Source organism: Cucurbita moschata, unplaced genomic scaffold, assembly GCF_002738365.1.
Source record: "Cucurbita moschata cultivar Rifu unplaced genomic scaffold, Cmos_1.0 Cmo_Scf00049, whole genome shotgun sequence".
Classification (NCBI taxonomy): Eukaryota; Viridiplantae; Streptophyta; class Magnoliopsida; order Cucurbitales; family Cucurbitaceae; genus Cucurbita; species Cucurbita moschata.
Genome location: NW_019268565.1, coordinates 625,761 through 646,130, shown reverse-complemented (window position 1 = coordinate 646,130; position 20,370 = coordinate 625,761). Strand labels below are relative to the sequence as shown.

Sequence of the window (20,370 nt, the reverse complement as noted above, 5' to 3'; positions counted from 1 at the left end):
TTTTTTAAAAAAAAAAAAAAAAAAAAAAAAAAAAATGCAAAACTTCTCATCTGCAGAACAGGCATTCATTTGAGGGGATGACTCCTTCCTATGGTTCGTCCTCAAATTCCTTGGTTGTAGTTTCTGGATGAAAAAGGTTCGATTCCTTCCATAATACATCATAATTTAATTCTTCGTTTGATGACGACTATGATGAAAAAGGTTCGAGTCTTATATACATCTTTGTTCTTTATTTTTTGTTCTTTCTTCTCTAAGAAGTAAAAATTTCACTCGATAACAAAGAAGGATTTAAGTTTTTCAAGTTTCATTTATTTGTTAGATACTTGACGAGGCTTGAGTGTGAATAGAAATATCGTATTTCTGAGAAGGATTTGGAGTTGACCCCATTAAAAAAACTATTATTTAATGGTAGTGTGAATAAAGAAATCACTTTACTCTCGTGGTACTAGATTTTTTTTGGAGGAGAATAATGAGTATAGTGTTGTAGGGATGGATAAGTAAAGTTTTAAAGCGTCTTTGGTAGGTTTTATTTCTGTACGTCTTTATATTCTTGAGAAAGTTCGGGTTTTCATACATAAAAATAAAAAAGAACTAAATTATAAGTTTAGTCAAAGCATATTTGTGTCTTTAATAATTCCTCTATGTTGATGAATTCTTAAACTTTTAATTTTGTATTAAATCAAGCCGAAAATCATTCTATTAATGGCAAGGAGTGGTATTTGTTTCGTGATTTAAACAAGTATAGATTGGATAAGTATGAGTTTATATAATTTGTGTTTTGAACAAGTATAGATTGGATAAGTATGAGTTTATATAATTTGTGTTTTGGTTATCTAAAGAAACAGGTACAGAGAAAATGAGTTTGTGCAATGTGTTTGATTTATGAAGGTTAGTGTATAGTATAGAATAGATAATGAATTGTTTGTAAGCTCGTCTTCATGGAATCAACAAACCTGTTGTTAGGAATAAGCAAATTCACCTATCGTACATGGATTTGATTCTTCAAGTCCAAATTTTAAAACGCGTCTATTAGGGAGAGATTTTCACACCCTTATAAGTGGGACTTTACTTTTTTGTTTTTGAAAAATTTGGACTCTCTAAGGAGAGGAAAATGCAAAGGTAACTTTGAAAGGAGTGCCACAATCACACTCTTGCGATAGCGGGATAGCGATTGTGCGCCACTTGTTCTAACCAAGCGAACAAGTCAATCGTGAGAAATTCGGACGTCGCGGACAACGTCGGCGTATGTTCGAGCCTTGAGTCACGTTGCAAAAAAAAGTTTAGAAAACGTGAGCGAAGAATTACATTTGAAATCGATTTGAAGAATTGAAGGAAGTAACGTTATATGACTATAAGCAAATAAAGAAATATCACGGCTTAAATAGCATATTACTCAGGCTAGAAAAAAGTGACAATTAGTCATATCTTCCTATAGCACATTTTGGGGCATTTTAGCCTTGCCGAATGTAGAAATGGTTTTGGTAAATGGTCATACACCCCATATTAACCCAATGTGAAATGGTAAAGGTCTAATCTTAGGATGAAAGCATGTAAAAGGGGCTTGGAACGAGCATGCAACCATGGACAACACGTCCTGGACAAGCAAGATTGGGACATCTACTATGCAGCCATAGGCAACACGCCTTGCACAAGCATGATCGTGACATCCTACCCCACTCAATTGGTTGACGTCCCTGTCAATCAACTCGGACAAGCAAGATCGGGACATCTGTCATGCGGCCATAGGAAATACGTCTTGGATAAGCATGACCCTGATATTCTCCCCACTCAATTCGTTGACATCCCTGTTAACTGACTCTTTACAACTCGATGTTGTAGATTGAGGCTAACTTTAGGTCTCTTCGACGCGCTTTCAACTGATTTTAGTGTTGTGGAGTCTCTTCCAATCTGTTAGGAACTGTTGAAAACTACTTCTTGGTTTGTTGACTCTGGGCATCTCCTCGGTCGAAGTTTCTCTTGATTCCTTTGCTTGGGGATTTTTCTACCTTGTGTGAGGTCGTGTAGCCTCTCTGTGCTTGACGTCTTTTAGGTCAGGAGAGTAACGTTTCATGTTACTGACGTGGACAACACGACTAGTCCGCATCCATGGAAGCAATTGGATCCTATATGATGTCTTTTCGATCTTGTGGATAACTTCGACTAGTCCATAGTATTTTTGCACCACTCTTTGACTCTTGTTGCTTTGATCTCAGAGTTGATCTGACCTTAATTTGATTAGAACTATCTCTCTCCTTGAAAATATTGTGGTCGACGCTTCTAACCGACCCTTCTCTTCCTTTGTTTGGATGGTACGTCTATGCGACCATGTGTTGTTTTAGAGGTTTGGCTTTGTCTCCCTTCTTTAGTGGAGGTGTTGGCTTGATGTCTCTCCCCAACCCCTAGGTGATCACTAACCGTGATATCTGTGGGTCTAATGAACCCAAATGTTAGCAAGTCATTTAGCTGCTTGTAGAATTCAACTAGCTCGGGTTGAGTCGTATGACATTCATTCATGGCAGGCGATTTTGCCCCTGATATAACATCAACCTCGCTATTTATCTTCCTAGATGGAGATAAATATTTTGTCTGACTTTCTTGTCTCGTGTTGCAGTGTTTCTGAATTGACCGTGAGGCTTTTGTTGGGGTTGACTCGTTTGAGCTTCCCTCTTCCAATACGGTAATGGCAGCGAGCGTAGATTCATCATGGCTTAGATCCTTTCTCAACTGCAATTTGACATCATTTTCACCCCTCCTACTTGTCGGCTGTTTGTTTAGATAATCGTTGGGTTTGACTCTGTTATTACTAAACTTTTTGCTAGGGACATGGAATGACTTTGTATTCTAGTAGGAAGTCCATCCCTAACACGATGTCGAAGTCGTCCATCTTGACTATTACAAAGTCGGTTCGTCCAGTCCAAGTCCCCAGCTTGATGGGAGTTCTCTTTGCAACTCCTAAGACGGGTAAGGCTGTCGAATTGACAGCCTTCATCTTTCTTGCGTTTCGATGTCAAAGAATATTTAAACGTTTTGCTTCAATCTCTGTCATAAAGCAGTAGGTAGTCAATGGATAGTGTTTCTGGATGCTCTATGATTTACCTAGATCTCAACCTGCATAAGATTGTGTTCCATTGGCTCTTCTGTCTCTTTCATTCTCTTCTGAAGAGTAGACAAATACTTTAGCGCCCCCATGCGGGGGTGTCTAATAGTCCTAGCTAATAGTATTTTTGTTTCTACGTCTCGTGCTAGTTTCTGAATTAATTTTGAGTTTTTCTTAGAAGGCGCATAGTGATGCCTTTAATTTTTTTTAATAAATTTAAATATATATTTACTGATAGTACTATAGTTAAGAAATACTTACCTTGATCAATATAGAGACGAAAATAGTCTATCGACATTGATTATCTTCAATGTTAATTTAAAAATTTTATGGTTTTTTTTAGTTAAAAGAGTAATTTTAAAACACTAATACGATATTGTCCACTTCGAGCATAAGCTCGAATGGCTTTGCTTTGAGCTTCCCCAAAAGGCCTCATTCCAATGGAGTTAGTATTCCTCAATTATAAACCTATGATCATTCCCTAAATTAGCCGATGTGGGACTTTCATCATCCAACACCTCCCCTTGAACAAAGTGCGCCTCCTTAATCAAGGCTCGACTCCTTTGGAGTCTTAATCATTTTTGACTGCCTTCGAAGAGGCGCTCATTTTCTTTTTGGAGTTTTTTGTTCGATATTTGAGGATTTACCAATCTATTGGCACGACTAAGCTTAGGGCATGGCTAGTATTTTTTAGACAAAACGCAAAATTCAAGGGTATTTTTATTTCTGTAAAGAGTATCTAGTACTTACTTGGGACTGATTGGGATTGTTTGAGCAACTCACGTAATCGTTCACCTCTTGCCAATTGATTCTGAGTAGCTTTATCGAGATCAGAAGCTAATTGCGCAAAGCTTCTAATTTAACAAGTCAATTCCAATTTTGATTTGCAGCTATTTGTTTTCCGGGCTTTAATTTGAGATATTAATAGCAGTCTGATTCCAGCCTTGAATACATGGCGGATAAGAATATTTATCCATCGGTAATGGAAATTACATCAGTATAAATATAAGTTGAAACATCTCTCGATTGCGTCTCGATAGCCTTAAAATAGTATCTAGTACTTCCTTAAATTTTCAATCGACGTTTTCGAAGTTTTTTATATAACTCATGAACCTACCTAACATAAAATTTTATGTTAGATCTAATATAAAAGTACTTTTTTTAAATACGTCAAGAACCATTTAAACACACGACTAAACATGTAATTTAATCTCTCTTTTTAAAAAATTATCTTGTTTTACCAAAAAAAAAAAAAAAATTACCATAGTTAATTGCACTTAATTTCATGTTATAAATAATGTGTCTTCATCAATTGGGTAATTAATATTAAATCTAGATACCAACACAAACGTATATTGTTCAACGATAATTGACACGTGTACATATTTATTAGAGATTTCATATAATATATTTTATTTGACTCTTAGAATGTTATTAGACAACGTTCTTACTTCTTAGTCTATTAGTGTAACAGCCCAAGCTCATTGCTAGCCGACAATGTTCGCTTTGCCCATTACGTATAGTCGTTAGCCTCACGATTTTAAAACGCTTTTACTAGAAAGAGATTTCCATTTCCACACTCTTATAAGAAATGTTTTGTTTCTCTCTCCAATCGATGTGAGATTTCATTCTTGAGATCTCGCATCAATTGAAGAGGGGAACGAAACATTCAGATGCTGAAATCAATACTGTAATTAAGCAATCGTTTCTTTCGAATATTCATTTCCAATTTCCAATCAACAACGGGGAGATCTATAAGACATACACGAACACAACGGGGAAATGCTCTGATGCGATTAATTTTTCGTAAGGATATTGAATAGTTATAGGAAAACAATTTGCATGGGAAATAGAAATCTCTCCCTAGTAAATGCATTTTAAAACTGTGAGGCTGATGGTGATATGTAACGAGCCGAAGTGGATAATATCTACTAGCGGTGGACTTGGGGCATTACAACAGTAAGGACGCTAGGTCCCAAAGGGGGTGAATTGTGAGATCCCACATCGGTTGGAGAGAGAAACGAACCATCGATGTGGAAACCTCTCTCTAGTAGACATGGTTAAACCATAAGGCTAACAATGATGTGTAATAGGCCGAAGCGGATAATATCTACTAGCCTCCCATTCTATGCTTAACAACGGGAAGTAACACGTTACCATCAACTTATACACGAACATCTAACGATTATATTTATTTGATCCTTAAACTTAAAGAAATTCCCCGATTACAAACCTAATCAATATTATCGACGACGCAACATCGACCCGACACATCCAATACATGTTCTAATCTGTAGCCTTCATTTCCCATCTTGATGTACCAAAAATTGTTCATGTACAAGCCAAAAGAATCAAAAATAAAAGGGAAGAAAAATCACTGCTCAGATATTGATTACAATAGCTGTAACAAATTTCATTGAAAGTAACAAGTTTCTTAGATCAATATAAACTGTGGTGACTGTGGACAATTCAATGTAGTAAGGCTCTACCTCTCCGATCCCGATGAACAAGAACGCCGAAAGCAAAACCCGAACGGGAACCGAGTCGGTTACAGACCAAAATGATGAGAGAGTTCATCATTGCAAAAATCACGTCTCCTTCCATGTCTACTTAGCTGCCTGCTGTGTCATTGCTCGTGCCTTCAACCGATCGTTTCCTGTTTTGTCGACCATCCAACGACAACCTAAAGAAAATCTTCGATTATGTGACTTAACTGTAAGTTTGGAATAAAATGTTCCCATTAAAGGAGACTTGCGAATAAATGACTAACGAAAAGATTTAGAAGAGTGTTCGGCTCACGAGTTAGGCTCTTATAATATGGAGTTAAGAAGTCGAGTCTACGTTCTATGTAGGTTTAGGGTGCATTTAGCTTAGGACGCCTTGGACTAACAAACAGACGTTACACATAAACTCGAGAAGAGAAATCATGAACCGACAATTTAGGCACACAAACCTAAGTTTCTAAAACATATTCCTTTGTATGATCCAAACATAGATTACACAAGTTTTGCTAACTCGAGAATTTATAAGCCCAAACTTTCTAAAACCATGAAAATGTCATCAAGGTGGAGATGTTCTTCATCGTTTTTAACACATTTGGTTTCTAAGTCGTTTATGTTTATCTATTTATACATGTTAAAACTTTCCAGTAAATATGAGATCCCACGTCGGTTGGAGAGGGGAACAAAGTATTCCTTATAAGGGTGTGGAAACCTCTCCCTAACAGACGTGTTTTAAAACATTGAGGGGAAGCCCAGATGGGAAATCCTAGAGAGGACAATATCTACTAGCGGTGGGCTTGGACTGTTACAAATGATATCAGAGTCGGGCACCAAGTGGTGTGCCAGCAAGAACGCTGGCCTCTAAAGGGGTGGATTGTGAGATCTCACATCGGTTGAAAAATGGTACAAAGCATTCCTTATAAGGGTGTGGAAACCTCTGCCTAATAGATGCATTTTAAAACATTGAGAGGAAGCCCCGAAGCAAAAGCCCAAAGAGGACAATATCTGCTATCAATGGGCTTGGGCTGTTACAAATAGTATCAGAGCCAGATACCGGGTGGTGTGCCAACGAGGATGCTGGGCCCTAGTAAATTTGTGAGATCCCACATCAGTTGGAGAGGGAAACAAAGCATTCTTTCCAAGAGTGTGGAAAAACCTCTCTCTAATAGACACATTTTAAAACATTGAGGGGAAACCCAAAAGGGAAAGTCAAAATAGGACAATATCTGCTAGCGGGCTTGAGCTATCTCAGTAAACCTCAACAATACTAAATCTAATATGGACTAAATTGTACGTAGATTACGTTGCTATATACCAAGGCTTGGGAGCTAAACTATTACGAAATTGAAGGTATCGGGACTAAATCAAATGCGTTTTCACCTTTCGTTTCGTCTTTTCATCGGTTTGTTTCGGTGCAAATACACGAGTATTAGATGGAATCATTAATCAATTTCAAAGCTAAGTAGTAGTAGCTGCTAATCATGTTCATATTCCACACAGATTTCTTTTGAAGGCAAACCAGATAGAATAGAGTAAGAAATTTAAAGCTTACCCCAGATGCAAGGAAATTTCCGAGCAGTCATTCTCCTCAGCCTCGGTCTCGGCCTCAGTCTCGTTGGTAGAAGCGGTTTTCGAATCCGAAAAGTAGGATCTCTGAAGCGGGCTCGACTCCAAAAGTGGTGTATTATTTCTCTGCTGAAACTCCTCAAGCTAAGGAAGATAAATATAAAACATTAGTGCCATTCGTTCAATCTCGGAAATCGAAGTTAAACTACGAGCCGAAAACTAGCCTGTTTTCGCAGAGTCTCGTTCTCGGAAATGACTACTTCCCCCTAAGAATGAACAAAATCAGATAGGAAATAGTTAGTAATCAATCACTAAGATCAAGAGAGAAAGTTAGTAACTTATAAGATTGTGTTCATACATGTTCATACAAGTGTATCCATCAGTCTATAAACTTACAAAATTTCCCCACTACCATTTTATTCGGCATTATCGAGCTACTTCCCATCGTTCCATACATCACAGTTGGTAACAGCCCAAGCCTACTGCTAGTAGATATTGTCCGCTTTATCCCGTTTCGTATCGCCGTCAGCCTCACAATTTTAAAACGCGTTTGTTAGGGAGAGGTTTCCACACCCTTATAAAGAATGCTTTGTTCCCCTCTCCAACCAATATGGGATCTCACAATCCACCCCCCTTGGGGACCTAGCGTCCTCACTGGCACATCGCTCGGTGTCTGGCTTTGATACCATTTGTAACAGCCCAAACCCACCGCTAGCAGATATTGTCTGCTTTAGCACGTTACGTATCGCCGTCAGCCTCACAGTTTTAAAACGCATCTACTAGGGAGAGGTTTCCACACCCTTATAAGAAATGCTTCGTTCCCCTCTTCAACCAATGTGGGATCTCACAATCCACCCCCCTTGAGGGCCTAGCGTTCTCGCTGGCACATCGCCCGGTGTCCGACTCTCATACCATTTGTAACAGCCCAAACCCACCGCTAATAGATATTGTCCGTTTTGGTTCGCTACGTATCGCCATCAGCCTCACGATTTTAAAATGTATCTACTAGGAAGAGATTTCCACACCCTTATAAAGAATGTTTCGTTCCCCCCTCCAACCAATGTGGGATCTCACAATCCACTTCTCTTGAGGGCCTAATGTCCTCACTGGCACATCGCCCAGTGTCTGGCTCTGATACCATTTGTAAAAGCTCAAACCCACCACTAGCAAATATTGTCCGCTTTGGCTCGCTACGTATCACCATCAGCCTCATGATTTTTAAACGCGTCTACTAGGGAGGGTTTCTACACCCATACACAGAATGCTTCGTTCCCCTCTCCAACCGATGTGAGATCTCACAGTAATAAAGTTCCTATAAAAACAAGTCACAAACTCGACTTCCAAACCAAAATCTTCAATAGCTTACTTGTGATAATTCAACTTCTTTGGATTCTAAGAAACATATAACCAAAAGAAAATTTGAAAAAGGGATAACAAAGTTACCTGTGACCTACACCTTTGGAGCTGCTCCAAAAGCAATGACTCCTAGGAAAGCAAAACATGTCTCAGCCAAGGCAAGCATACAAGTGTACTAAAATGAACATGTCTATTTGCAAGGTACCTTCTTGTCTTTGATCGACACGATCCCTTCCCGCAACTGATTTTCTAAGTTTTGTAGCTCTCTAAAGCTCAAACTATCCAGTTCTTGCCCTCTCATCTGCCTATAAAATCCAAGAAATGGGAAGCCACATAATAGCCTTTTTAAGTCATATTCTAGATTGTTAAGCAAATAAATTGGTAAAATGAACGGACATAGCTTGTAACAGCCCAAACCCACCGCTAAGAGACATTGTCCGCTTTGGCTCGTTACGTATTGTCACCTCACAGTTTAGAAGGCGTCTGTTAGGGAGAGGTTTCCACACCCTTATAAGGAATGCTTTGTTCTCCTCTCCAACCGATGTGTGATCTCACAATCCACCCCTCTTGGTAGCCCAACGTTGTCATTGGCATACTGCCCGATGTATGGTTCTGATACTATTTGTAATAACTCAAACCCACTGCTAACAGATATTTGTCCGCTTTGGCCCGTTACGTATTGCCATTAGCCTCACGGTTTTAAAATGCGTTTGTTAGGAAGAGGTTTCCACAGCCTTATAAGGAATGTTTTGTTCTCCTCTCCAACTGATGTGGGATCTCAAAATCCACCCCCATGGGTGGCCCAACTTTCTCGCTATGATGTATGGCTCTGATACCATTTGTAACAGCTCAAACCCACCGCTAACAGATATTGTCCGCTTTGGCCCGTTACGTATTGTCGTCAGCCTCATGATTTTAAAACGCGTCTGTTAGGAAGAGGTTTCCACAGTCTTATAAAGAATGCTTCATTCTCCTCTCCAACCGATGTGGGATCTCACAATCCACCCCCCTTGGTGGCCCAGTGTTCTCACTGGCACACCGCCCGATGTATGGCTCTGATACCATTTCTAACATCCCAAATCCACCACTAATAGATGTTGTCCACTTTGGTCCATTACGTATCGTCGTCAGCCTTATGATTTTAAAACGTGTCTCTTAGGGAGAGGTTTTCACATCCTTATAAGGAACGTTTCGTTCTCCTCTCCAACCGATGTGGGATCTCACATAACTTGACCGACTCTTTCATTTCAGTATATCAACTTATCAACTAAGAACTCTTACGTGAGGTCCCTCAAGAAGAATAGCTGACAAACAAACAACCAAGAAAACTATCAACTTACATGTACGTTAACTTCAGCTTTACGAACTCGTCTTCGGATGATTTCGCATCAGAATCCGATGGTGGCACCTATTTTTCAACAGAGAATTTCAGCATAAAAAAGACAAAGAGAAGAAAACATAGGCCATGAATGTAACGCATTTTACTTGTGTTGGATGGTCCAAAGTCTCTCTTGGAAAATCCAACTCCATGCCCTGTCCTCTGTACCTTGAAAGTGTATGTTCCATGCTTTAAAACATAAAGAGAAAGAACAGTCAATAATTTTCGAAGTGAGGAAAACAAAACATGTTTCTCATTCCAAGAAGACAGGAAGACAGAGAGACAAGATAGACCCACATTTAAAAGAACATGTCTCCAATAACAAAGGCCCAAATCTTATCTTTGTGTGGGTTCATCACTGAGAAAAGAACACTCACTAAAGACCAAAAGATTGAATAATAAAACCGTTCTGTCTTAGGAATAACGATTCTCCACAATGGTATGATAAGCTCTCATGACTTTGCTTTTGACTTCTCCAAAAGGCCTCATGCCAATGGAGATAGTATTCCTATGGAGCTCTCGAACAGCCTCCCCTTAATCAAGGCTCGACTCCTTTCTCTAGAGTCCTCGAACAAAGTACACCCTTTGTTCAACACTTGAGTTACTTTTAACTACTTCTTCGAGGCTCACAACTTCTTTGTTCGACACTTGGCTAAGTTTAGGGCATGACTCTAATACCATGTTAGGAATCACAAACCTCCACAATGGTATGATATTGTCCACTTTGAGTATAAACTCTCGTGGGTTTGCTCTGGGCTTCCCAAAAAGATCTCGTACCAATAGAGATAGTATTCCTCCCTTATAAACTCATGATCATGATCATTCCCTAGCCAATGCGGGACTCCCTCCCAACCATCTTCTAACACTTTGAACTCCCATATTGTTAAAATCCCAGAAAGTTTCTACTATTCAAGTGATTAATTTACATGGGGAAATAATCAAACACTGAAAACCCTTTAAGAACATAATGAAGAACAAAAATCTGAAGAGACAAATCCAGTAAAACCCAGAAACATAAATGTTTTATTGTTCTTGTACCTAGTACTGGAGAATTCATAAAGTCTTCCAGTGCTGGAGAAGACAACAATGGCGACCTCTGCATCACAAAGAACCGACAATTCTTTGGCCTTTTTCATCAACCCATTACGGCGTTTGGAGAATGTAACTTGTCGGCTGTTGATATTCTCAATCTTCTTGATCTCTACTCTGCCTCTTCCCATGTCGGATTTTGGTGTTTTCTATGATGTTGTTGCGGCAAACGGCAAAGAAATTTGATTTGGGAAAAGGGGGAATAATTGGTTAAAAAAGAAAGGGCGTTGGTGTTGGAAGCTTGAAAATGAATTTGGAAATTTGGGTTTTTCTTATTTTCTTTGGAGTCCATGAAAGGTAAGTTCCACTAAAATTAGTATGCAAACATAAAGGGGTGCCGATTGCTATTTCTATACGTAGAATTTATCCAATATTGGCATCAACTCGCTGGTTTCTTTGGCCGCGTTTGGAGGGATCTTTTTAAATTTTTTTTTTTAACTTTCTTTTTTTTCTTTTCCCGTAGATTCAAACTTTTGACTTTCCACACAAACATATGAAATTTTTTTTAATAGGTAACAACATAGGCGAATGAACGATTGAACCTTTAACCTTTTAATCAATTGGGTTATGCTTAGATTGGTAAGAACAAGTTTATTTGGTACAAACATATTAATATTGAGCTAGGTTCAAATTGAAAATAAAATTGAGACAAAAATATATATATATATATATATATATATATATAAAACATATTGACATTGAGCTACGTTCAAATTGAAAATAAAATTGAGACAAATGTATATATATGTGTGTGTGTTTAAGACACTATATATATATACTCATGTCGGTAAGAATAAGATTTTTTTTTTTTAATCACAATCGAACCTTTAACCTTTTAATCAGTTGGGTCCTGCTTAGATTTGTAAGAACAATTCTATTTAGTTCAAGCGTGTTAACATTGAGCTATATTCAAATTGGATATAAAATTTAGACAAACATGTAATGTCTTAAACATCTATATATATACTCATGTCGGTAAGAATAAGATTTTTTTTTTTAATCGGTAACAACACATGTGAGTGAACGATCCAACCTTTAGCCTTTTAATCAATTGGGTCCTGCTTAGATTTGTAACAAGTCTATTTAGTTCCAACGTGTTAACATTAAGCTATGTTCAAATTGGAAATAAAATTTAGACAAACGCGTAGTGTCTTAAATATCTATATATATACTCATGTCGGTAAGAATAAGATTTTTTTTTTAACCACGATTGAACCTTTAACCTTTTAATCAATTGGATCATGCTTAGATTTGTAAGAACAAGTCTATTTAGTTTAAATGTGTTAACATTAAGCTATGTTCAAATTAGAAATAAAATTTAGACAAACATATAATGTCTTAAACATATATATATATATATATATACTCATGTGGGTAAGAATAAGATTTTTTTTTAATACATAACAACATATGTGAGTGAGCAATTGAACCTTTAACCTTTTAATTAATTGGGTCCTACTTAGATTTGTAAGAACAAGTCTATTTAGCTCACGTGTTAACATTGAGCTATGTTCAAATTGTAAATAAAATTTAGACAAACGTGTATTGTCTTAAACATCTATAAATATATATATATATATACTCATGTCGGTAAGAAAAAGATTTTTTTTTAATCACGATCAAACCTTTAACCTTTTAATCAATTCGGTGCTGCTTAGATTTGTAAGAACAAGTCTATTTAGTTTAAACGTGTTAACATTGAGCTATGTTCAAATTGGAAATAAAATTTAGACAAACGTGTTATGTCTTACACGTCTAAATATATTCAAATCTATAAGAACAATTTTTTTCTTTTGTTATTATTATTTTTTCAAATCGAATATGTATGAGTGAGCAATCAAACCTATGACCTTTTTATCGATAATATGAATTTTAATCAATTGGGTTGTACTTGAATTTGTAAGAACATATTCATTTAGTTCAAACGTCTTGACATTGAGTTATGTTCAAATTGGAAATGAAATTTAAACAAACGTGTTATGTCTTATTGTAATGCTTTTTTTTTTTTGTCGTCGTCGTCTAAACAGAAATAAAAATAAAAAACAAACCTCCTCAACTACTAAATGCATATTACTCCTATCTTGACTTCCATAGCCGTTCCAGCATTTACTACCATCCGTGTAGGGGTGTTTTACCTTTACCTAAAAAAATATAAGGGTAGCAAGTGGATTAAGGATTTTGAGAAATACTCGGTGAGTCATCCTACTGTTGGGATTAGTAATGCAATCACATACATAAAATGATAGGACCTTTCTTTTAAAACCATAATATGCCCTTTGCTCTGTCCAGATCTGGTCTAGTTGAATGTATGGTACTTCCCCACATACGGCCGACGTAACACATAGATCCGCCAGGTCGGCTTGTATATGTACCCTCTAGGCCTAACTTGGTCGGGCACAATGCAGTAATATGTCACCGGATGCCAAAGAAAAGGAAAGGCATGCATGATATCATGGCGAACATAAATATCGAAGGTATGCGTCCCTACTAGCATAATATAACGAGGAAATATCCAATGCACATGACATACATACATACATGAGGTCCCCATAATTTTCATTCATAGCATAATATTAACATCATTCACTATTTCCTTACATCCATGACATAGTACATATATGCATCATGTATGCATTTTAGTCCTCACATAATCTATCACACAGTTTTACATGGCAATTGTTAAGGATATTTAGTAATTAATTATAGTTTACCATATATATTATATTTGATATTTTATTATAAGAAAAATATCTAATATTTGTCTTATTACCATAGTTATCTTTCCATTTATTACTATTTCCATATCCTTGTAACTTATTTGATTATAAATAAGATAACTTTCACACCATCTAGTTATGGTTGATTAATCAAACATTCTTATGGTATCAGAGCCATTTTGATTTAGTAACCCGGATTCTTTCTTTTCAATGGCTTTTGAAATCTTCTACCGTTCTTCTCCACCACCACTGCTGGCTTTGACGCCGCAGGGGCAGTCGTCATGGCTGCCACATGCAGAGCCGATTGATTATTCTTCGGCTCCACCCTTTTGACCTCCAAATCATCCTTCGCCATACTCTGTACATACAACCTCACCTTTTCCAAACATAGCCTCTTTCATTTTCTTCCCAATTTTTCCTTCATCCTTCATCCTTCATCCTTCATAGAAACCCGAATCTTAGGATCTTCATCAACGTTCTCTTTGAAAATATACAGAATCTCGATAAGCCCATCGACCTTATGTAGAGATTTACCTTTGGAATCTGGGTGCCACACTGGCCTCTTCACCAACCAAGTTGCTGCCGCCCTTCTCGCTAAAATTGGCCCCTTCGCCCAATGTGGCGACTCTTCTGGCTTCAACATTTCTTTGTCCCTTGTTCTAGGTTTCCCCTTCTACTTCTTAGGGTTAGACATATTCTCACCAGAGCCAAGGCAGCATCGTCGCTAAGTGACAATCTCTCTTCATGGGTTAGACATATTCTCGCTGTAGCCAAGGCAGCATAGCCGCTGAGCGGCGATCCCTCTGCAATTTTTGATGGCCAAGAAAGTGTTTCTCTACGCCTCCTCTGAACCAGGTTGTCGACATCTTCACGAAAAGTGTTTCTCAACCTCTTTGAATTTTTCAGATTCAAGCTTCACGTTCGTTTAAATCCGACGCTTAGCTTGCGGTGGGGTGTTAAGGATATTTAGTAATAAATTATAATTTACCATATATATTATATTTGATATTTTATTATAAGTAATATTTGCCTTATTACCATAGTTATATTTTCATTCATTGTTATTTCCATATCCTTGTAATTTATTTGATTATAAATAAGATAACTTTCACACCATTTAGGTGTGGTGGATAAATCAAACATTCTTAGCAATACATAACATGATGTTCATGGTATTTCATTTCATTTACAACATGACGTAATCGATATCACATGCATACATATCATACCATCATATGTCATTACTGTTGAAGCTAATAATAGAAGTTTGAATTAGTTACGGAAGAGAAGGAGGAGGTGAATTCAATTTCATCCACAAAAATCTCAACCAACTCCGAGAATCCCCCTATAAAAGAACCTCCCTCCCCATCATTCAAATCACTCCTCCTCTCAATCTCACTTCAGTTTTCTATTGTCACCAACAACTGGTATCAGAGCAATCTTGCAGCAGCAAAAAATGGCAGCAGAAAAACAAGTTGAGAACTACGTTCAGCCCGCCATCCCGAGGTTCAATGGTCACTATGATCATTGGGCGATGTTGATGGAAAATTTTCTCAGATCAAAGAAGTTCTTTGATATGGTGGAAACGGGTTATGAAGAGCCAAATGAAGGCGAGGTACTCTCAGCTGGTCAACAGCAACTATTGGCAGCATCGAAGTTGAAGGACCTAAGTCAAGAACTATTTATTTCAGTTCATTGATAGGACTATCTTGGAAACAATGCTTCAGAAGAAGACATCCAAGGAAATTTGGGATTCTATGAGGAGGAAGTATCAAGGCTCAACGAGAGTAAAACGTGCTCAACTACAGGTAGTTAGGAGAGACTTTGAAATTCTCCAAATGCAAAAGGGAGAAACGGTGAATGATTATATTGGCAAGGTTATAAGTCTTGCAAGTAAAATGAGGATGCATGGTGGTTCAATCACAGATGTTGCGGTCGTAGAAAAGATTTTGCGATCACTAACTCCAAAGTTCGATTATATTGTATGTTCTATCGAAGAAGCAAACAATGTCGAAGAGATGCAAATAGATGAACTCCAAAGCTCCCTGTTAGTACATGAGCAGAGGCTCAATCGTACAAGTGCAATAGAGGAGATGACAGCCTTAAAGATATCCACACCAAGTGAAACTTCAAGCTCTAGAGGTAGAGGGCAAAGAAGAGGCAGAGGTCATGAGAGAGGCAATCGAGAAAGAAGTGGAGATGTTGGCAGGTCAGCAGACCTAGTCAGAAACGATTATGACAACAAAGGCAAGAGACACTTTGACAAGTCTAAGGTGGAATGTTACAAATGTGGACGCCTTGAACATTACAAAAATGAATGCTATACTAGGCTCCAAAAGGAGAAAAGAGATCAATCCAATTTTGTGGAGAGAAGAGAAGAAGAAACATTATTAATGTCATTCCATGCTATGAAGGTTGCAGATCAAGGTGTATGGGTCGTAGACTCTGGATGCAGCAATCATATGACAGGTTGTAAGGAATTCTTCTCAACTCTAGATGAAAATTTTCATACTACGGTTTCTATTGGCAACAATTCAACTCTCCAAATGATGGGGAAAGAAACCGTAGATATCAAGACTAGAAATGGCTTTGTAGAGTCTATTTCTAATGTATTCTACATTCCTGATCTGAAGGTCAACTTACTTAGTATCGGTCAGTTACAAGAAAAGGGGTATGTGATCACATTTCAAAATGATGAATGTGAAATTTATGACTCCAAAAGAGGATCGGTTGCTAAGATGAAGATGACCATCAACCGTCTATATCCGTTGACGTTAAATATCGTTGCCAAAAGTTTGATGGTGAAGAAAGAAGATACCACTTGGCTTTGGCATTTTAGGTATGGTCATCTACACTTCAAAGGATTAAAGACATTGTTCTCAAAGAAGATGGTAACTGGGTTGCCAGATATTACTCCACCCACGGAAATTTGCGAGAGCTGTGTAGTAGCAAAACATGAAAGAAACTCTTTTCCATCCGAAAAATCAAGAAGAGCTCAAGCAATTTTGGAGTTGATTCATTCAGACATATATGGTCCCATCTCTCCAACATCAAATGGTAACAAGAAATATTTCATGACCCTCATCGATGATTTTAGTCGAAAAACATGGACTTATTTCTTGCACGCCAAATCAGAAGCCTTTGATTGCTTCAAAAAAATTTGTGCTACTATGAAGACGGAAACTGGAAGAAGAGTCGAGGCTTTAAGAACTGACAGAGGTGGAGAATTCTGCTCGAAAGAGTTTATCCAATTTTGTGAAGAGAAGGGCATACGAAGGCAATTAACAACAGCATATACACCACAACAAAATGGTGTGGCCGAAAGGAAAAACAGGACCATTCTCAACATGGTTCGAAGTTTACTAAATAAAGGAGAAGTCCCGAAGGAATTCTGGCCAGAAGCTGGTGTGTGGTCCGTTCACATTCTCAACCGGAGCCCTACTTTTTCTGTTAGAGATATGACTCCATAAGAAGCATGGAGTGGAAGAAAACCTGCAGTAGACCACTTTAGAATCTTTGGGTGCATAGCATATGCACACGTTCCTGATGAGAAAATGAAGAAACTTGAGGACAAGAGTTTGAAGTGTGTGTTCCTTGGAGTAAGCGAGACCTCTAAGGTGTACAAGCTCTACGATCCTTTGACAAAGAAGGTGGTGGTAAGTCGTGATGTAGTCTTTGACAAAAAGAAGACTTGGACATGGGAAGAAAAGATCACTGTGAATCAGCAGATTCCTGTAGATCTTGAAGAAGAACAAACTGAAGCCCCTATTCAGCCTCACTATGAGCATGGAGAGAGCTCATCACAGGCTCAACAAGAAGAACCAGTAGAAGAAGATCATGATCATAATCAAAGACATCCAAGAACAAGAAAGAGATCAAACTGGATGATTGATTATGAGATGGACCATGAATCAAGTGATAGTGGTTATTTTGCATTCTTTATGGATAGTGATCCAATTGTCTATGAAGAAGCAGTAAAGGAGAAGAAATGGAAGGAAGCTATGGACAGTGAAATCAAATCCATAGAGAAGAACAAGACTTGGGAGCTCACCGATCTTCCTAGAGGGCAGAAAACAATTGGAGTAAAATGGGTTTTCAAAACCAAGTTGAATGAAAACGGTGAGGTGGATAAGTACAAGGCGTGACTTGTTGCAAAAGAATACAAGCAAAAGTATGGAATTGATTATAAGGAGGTATTTGCACCAGTGGCACGTCAAGACACTATCAGGCTCATAATTTCTATTGCAGCACAGAAATCTTGGTCTATTTATCAATTTGATGTGAAATCATCCTTCTTACATGGAGAGCTTCAAGAAGAAGTATATGTGGAGCAACCAGAAGGTTTTGTTCAAAAAGGCAAAGAGGAACAAGTATACAAGTTGAAGAAAGCTTTGTACGATTTGAAGCAAGCTCCGAGGGCATGGTACAGTCGCATTGATTCTCATTTTGAAAAGATGGGATTCACTAAATGCCCGTATGAACATACGTTGTATGTGAAAACTGAAAAGGGAGGTAACATTATCATTATTTGCTTATACGTTGATGATTTAATATTTACTGGCAATAATGAAGAAATGTTTGAATTTTTTAAGAAGAGCATGATGAAGGAATTTGAAATGACAGATCTTGGCTTGATGAGATATTTTCTTGGAGTAGAAGTTACTCAAACTCCCGCAGGTAACTTTATCTGTCAGAAGAAGTATGCTCAAGAATTACTTGAAAGATTTAAATTGGATGAGCGCACATTTGGAACTCCATCAGAATTGGGTTTAAAGTTGCACAAGGATATTGACGGGCGAGAGGTTGATAATAGGTACTTCAAACAAATTGTGGGAAGTTTGATGTACCTAACTTCAACAAGACCAGACATCATGTATGCGGTTAGTATGATAAGTCGTTACATGGAGCATCCAACGGAAAAACATCTCAATGCAGCAAGAAGGATACTTCGTTATGTGAGAGGAACCTTTGATTTAGGGGTATTCTACAAGAAAGGAGATGATCCGAAGATGGTTGGCTATACAGATAGTGACTATGTAGGTGATATAGACGATCGTAAAAGTACTTCAGGAAGTATTTTCATGATGAGTTCAGGAGCTATTTGCTGGTCTTCAAAGAAGCAACCTATTGTAACACTCTCAACTACAGAAGCAGAATTTGTGGCAGCAGCAGCATGCTCGTGCCAAGCAATTTGGTTAAGAAAAATGCTTGAAATTCTTAATCATAAGCAACCAGGTACGACGGTTATATATTGTGATAATATGTCAACTATTAAGTTGTCTAAAAATCCTGTGTTGCATGGAAGGAGCAAGCACATCGATGTTCGATTTCATTTCTTGCGTGATTTGTGTAAAGAAGGCATTATTGAACTCAACTTTTGCCGAAGTGATGAACAAATCGCAGGCCTATTCACAAAGCCCTTGAAACAACCATTATTCTAGAAGCTTAGAAGAAGATGGGGATGTGCAGAATCCAAGATGTATATCAAGAAGATGAAGTGAAGTCCTAAACTGATTTCCGCAGAATTCAGTTTAAGGGAGGGTGTTGAAGCTAATAATAGAAGTTTGAACTCCTTACTACGGAAGAGAAGGAAGAGATGAATTCAATTTCATCCACAAAAATCTCAACCAACTCCGGAAATCCCCTATAAAAGGACCTCCCTCCCCATCATTCAAATCACTCCTCCTCTCAATCTCACTTCAGTTTTATGTTGTCACCAACAATTACATAGAATACAATCACATAACATAAATAATATGGAGCACATGGCCACGAGGCATGCACCATGTACATCATTCAATATCTAACTTTAAGAGTAATGTCACTTGCATGATTAATTTAGGCTGGGTCACGAAATCCAAGTCAACTTATGGAGACCATGACATCAATTTCAAGTTCAAACTTCTGCAAATCTAATTCTCTAAATTTTGCAATGGTTCAAGTGTTAAGACTTAATGCAAACCTTAGAAACTTTGTGTTTGGTAATAAAAGTTAAACTAAAAAAACACATTCATTTTGTTCAGACGTCTTAACATTGAGTTATGTTCAAATTGGAAATAAAATTTAGACAAACGTGTTATGTCTTACACGTCTAGATATACTTAAATTGGTATGAACAATTTTTTTTCTTTTATTATTATTGTTTTTTCAAATCGAATATAAGTGAGCGGTCGAACATTGACCTTTTAATCAATGATATATATTTTAATCAATTGGGTCATGCTTAGATCTGTAAAAACAAGTTCATTTAGTTAAACATCTTAACATTTAGTTACTCAAATTGGAAATATTTTTTTTTTTAATTATTATTATATTTTAGATCAACATCATTGTGGGTGAGATTAGAAACCAAAAATATACGTTTTTTATCCTGAGATTTTACAAAATCTAACACATTATATTACAAATTCATTGGCCAAAATATAAGCTCTATAAATTCAACCTTTCAAAAAGCTATTTCACAACATAAGTTAGGTTTGATTGGATTGGTGACGGGAGTAACCCAAATAAAGTTTACAACCTAACTTAATCGAAATTTTTCGAATTGAATTGGGTTAGGTTGCATTGAATTGTCTTTAATTATTTTTCTATAGTACATATTACATTAGTAACTAAAATCTCTCTCATAATGTTCAAATATAAACAAATTTACAAGTCATAATGCAT

The 20,370-nt window shown here is 37.4% G+C and overlaps 2 protein-coding genes across 2 annotated transcripts in view; one reads left to right on the top strand and one right to left on the bottom strand.

Annotated features, from left to right (window-relative positions):
• The window catches only part of LOC111435476 (NADPH-dependent thioredoxin reductase 3), a 10,437-nt gene extending 10,243 nt beyond the window's left edge, over positions 1–194 (top strand). Inside the window, exon 11 of the transcript XR_002709078.1 lies at positions 22–194. The gene's annotated coding sequence lies outside the window, so the exon portion shown is untranslated. The remainder of the gene's footprint in view (positions 1–21) is intronic.
• A 5,200-nt stretch (positions 195–5,394) lies between these two features.
• LOC111435451 (MADS-box transcription factor 23-like) lies at positions 5,395–11,246 on the bottom strand. Its single transcript, XM_023072826.1, has 8 exons — positions 10,937–11,246; positions 10,006–10,087; positions 9,861–9,928; positions 8,726–8,825; positions 8,608–8,649; positions 7,389–7,430; positions 7,151–7,308; positions 5,395–5,780 (listed from the first exon to the last, which is right to left on the bottom strand). Exons 1-8 carry the CDS (start codon positions 11,116–11,118, stop codon positions 5,708–5,710), a joined length of 747 nt encoding a protein of 248 aa, XP_022928594.1. The 5' UTR covers positions 11,119–11,246; the 3' UTR covers positions 5,395–5,707.
• Positions 11,247–20,370: the final 9,124 nt, after the last annotated feature.

Bases quoted from the DNA above. Each gene is read 5' to 3' on its own strand.
- LOC111435451 (XM_023072826.1), bottom strand. From the start codon at position 11,118: ATGGGAAGAGGCAGAGTAGAGATCAAGAAGATTGAGAATATCAACAGC. The intron at 7,431-8,607 runs GTAACTTTGTTA...GTTCATTCTTAG, and splicing joins TCCAAAGGTGTAGGTCACAG to GGGGAAGTAGTCATTTCCGA. The intron at 5,781-7,150 runs GTAAGCTTTAAA...GATTTTCTTTAG, and splicing joins GAAATTTCCTTGCATCTGGG to GTTGTCGTTGGATGGTCGAC.